Here is a 2828-nt window from a genome sequence, read left to right as displayed (position 1 = left end):
TAAATTCGGTGTTAAAACTATTCAATGTTTAAATTCGGTGTTAAAAAAAGGCAGATTCCAATGAGACCGTTTTTCTTCCATAGATATGGGTTTTATTAGTTAGAAAAACAATTTTAAATTCCTTATTGGACCTAATAGGGAGTCAATAAAGGGAAGCTAGAAAAGCAGAAATATGTTATTTAATTTTGTATTTTATCACAACTTCAGCTGCAGTAATTTGGATAACCTGAAGGCTTATAACCAAGACTTCCTGATAAAAAGAATTACAGTGCAGCCTTGAAGTAGCAACATCACTGACTAGTTTCTTTACATCAATCTGGGACAGATTACTTCTAATTTTGAAGATACTCTTGACTCAAAGTAGTTGTTGATGGTGAAGTCGTTGGATACTTGATATGTAATGTTGATTTATTCTAAAAAAGGTTCTTGAAATTCTCCCTGGAAGTTTCATTTCTAAGCTTGGTATTTGCTGGCATTCTTGCTCCTGCCTCATACTGACAGCAGTCATCATTATGAAACGGTGCTTGGATAGTTTACGACTGATTCATCAGATGTATTGATTAACTACTGAGTGCTTTCCTGTATTGGGTACCGTCTGGTGAATAATTCACCGTTCTTACAGAAAAAGGCCCTCGGACAGCGATAAACTGTGCATCTGGAATCTTCACAGGCAGAAATAATCTCTCATGCTCCAGCGTGGTGAGCATTAACTGAGTAAACCAATCAGATTTTCATCACTGTTAGTGTCTTAGCCGTTTCTTTCTGACAGCGCTGACTGCACTGGCTCATCCTCTCAGTTGTCTCTTCCCTTGAATGTGTTGAAGGCTGATATAAAAACAGAGTGGTGTTTTTTTTCAGGTGCTGGGGCTATTTATATTCAACACTGAAAACATTTTGTGCTGTGCTTTTGGTGTGTGTTGCAGCCTTAAAGATCCACGTATCCTCAGCCACCAAAGAAGTGCTGGATGAGTTTGGTTACTTTGACCTTCAGCTCAGAGGAGACGTAGAAATGAAGGTAAGATCTCATTATTTGTGTTTTCTTTTCTTTTTCTTGTAGTAAGCTTATATGAGTTATGAGAACAGCAACTTTTAAACAGAGCGTGCACGAGGAGAAATGGGCCTGTGCATGTTCTCGCACGCACATTTTTTTTTTAAGTGGAGAGGGTAGGTTTTAATAAATTTGAGAAAATGCTCCACAATACAAAAGACATTTGGTCTGGTCTGATTAGAGCTATAATAAACCATAAAACATGGTGGGGTGAGCATGGTGCTGTGGGGATGCTTTTCCTCAGCAGGGAGAGAGACAATCGACAGGACAGGAAGAAGGCATCAAAGGCTTGAGTACAGATATCGGTCTATGCATTCACTGGTGCGTATTCTTACAGGAGAACATCAAAACGTAAAAAACAAAATAATTTTGACATCTTTTCCTTTCTGTTTTTAAAATAGTCCAGATATTTAACTTATCTAAACAGCTATCTGACATGCATGTTTTATGAAAGAAAGACCTGAAACCAGTAAGTCTGAGCTCCTCAGCTCGTCTTTTGATAATCCACAGCTTTTTTTCCTCATCTTTCTCTCTCTGGGTAAAGTCAGGAAAGCTCGTCACATTCGACCTTTTGTTTGTCCTCAGAAGTACATTTGTTTTGACAGGCAGACTCTGAGGAGACAACCCTTAACTTCCAAGTCAATTAATTCATTTTCAAAGTGACTGACCGGTGGCCTGTCAAGGGTGTTTAACTTCTCTGACTCATCTGACCCAGATGGATATTTGTTGCTAACCAGTACAGCAAAACACAGGGATAACAAAATCAAACCTCCACATGTTGTAACCCAACTTTCTACAGTTAAAATCTCCTCTGAAGTATAGGAAGCAGTTATAAGTTTTCTCTCTGCTTTAGTATTTTGCTTCTTTCTGTGCTCGTCTAATTGATAAAATGTGAAATAATGAATCGTATGTTTGGCATCCTATCACCAGAATAGGGACTCTGGGAGACAGAAACACAAAAGCAATATGTGCTGCTTTCTGGGAGCAGCCCAACTTCGGCTGATTAATTTTATTGATAAATAAATCTATGCTTTAGTGAAGCAGGGTTCCAGCAAACATTGACCTGCAGGAATCAATAGGTTTAATCGAAGTAGCTCTTAGGTAATTAACACTGAACCCAGTATGGAGCAGAAGCACCTTATCTGAGTCTAATATGGACTGATGGTAAGAAAAGGTCACTTTAGGTCACTAAATAAAGGCTAATTAACTGAAGATTAATCCAGAAAGGATTTGTAAAAGATCTAATAATGAGTCAACCATCAATTATATCTATATGAGGACATTTCTATGCTCTTTTAGAAAGAAAAATATGTGAATCCAAATGTCATACTTGACTAAGTATGTATATCAAAACAGTAAATAGTGATTTTTTTTATAAGTTTTTTCTTCATATACTGTATATATTGAGATTTAGAAAATATTTAGATTTTTTAAAAGAGATATAGGATGAAAATTTATATAGAAATAGCCTACATTGCATCATAACTATTCGTTTACATCTGCCCAGTGTTTAGATCAGGGGTAACCAATGAAAAATCAGCGGGGTCCGAATAAGGAAAAAACAACCTGTAAAGGTCCGGAGACATTTTAAATTATAATCTGTTGCTTAAAACAGAATTTAACCCTGAAATAAAATGCAGGTGTTTATGCATCTTTGTTATAAATTTACTTTTTAACCCTTTAAAGCCCGATCCAAGAATAAAACAAAACAGAAAATTACTTTTTTTTGGTTTGAAGGCCTTATTTGGCCTTTTAACAAAATACGTAAAAAGAAAAAAAC

General features: G+C 36.3%; 1 protein-coding gene across 1 annotated transcript in view; it reads left to right on the top strand.

Annotated features, from left to right (window-relative positions):
* Nucleotides 1–2828, top strand: part of npr2 (natriuretic peptide receptor 2) — a 115649-nt gene that overhangs the window by 109383 nt on the left and 3438 nt on the right. Inside the window, exon 21 of the mRNA XM_015373194.1 lies at nucleotides 924–1015. Within this exon, the coding sequence (XP_015228680.1) occupies nucleotides 924–1015 (92 nt within the window). The remainder of the gene's footprint in view (nucleotides 1–923; nucleotides 1016–2828) is intronic.

Source organism: Cyprinodon variegatus, unplaced genomic scaffold (assembly GCF_000732505.1).
Source record: "Cyprinodon variegatus isolate N-32 unplaced genomic scaffold, C_variegatus-1.0 Scaffold82, whole genome shotgun sequence".
NCBI lineage: Eukaryota > Metazoa > Chordata > Actinopteri > Cyprinodontiformes > Cyprinodontidae > Cyprinodon > Cyprinodon variegatus.
Note: the sequence above shows the minus strand (reverse complement) of the source record. Positions and strands in the feature narration are given on the sequence as shown.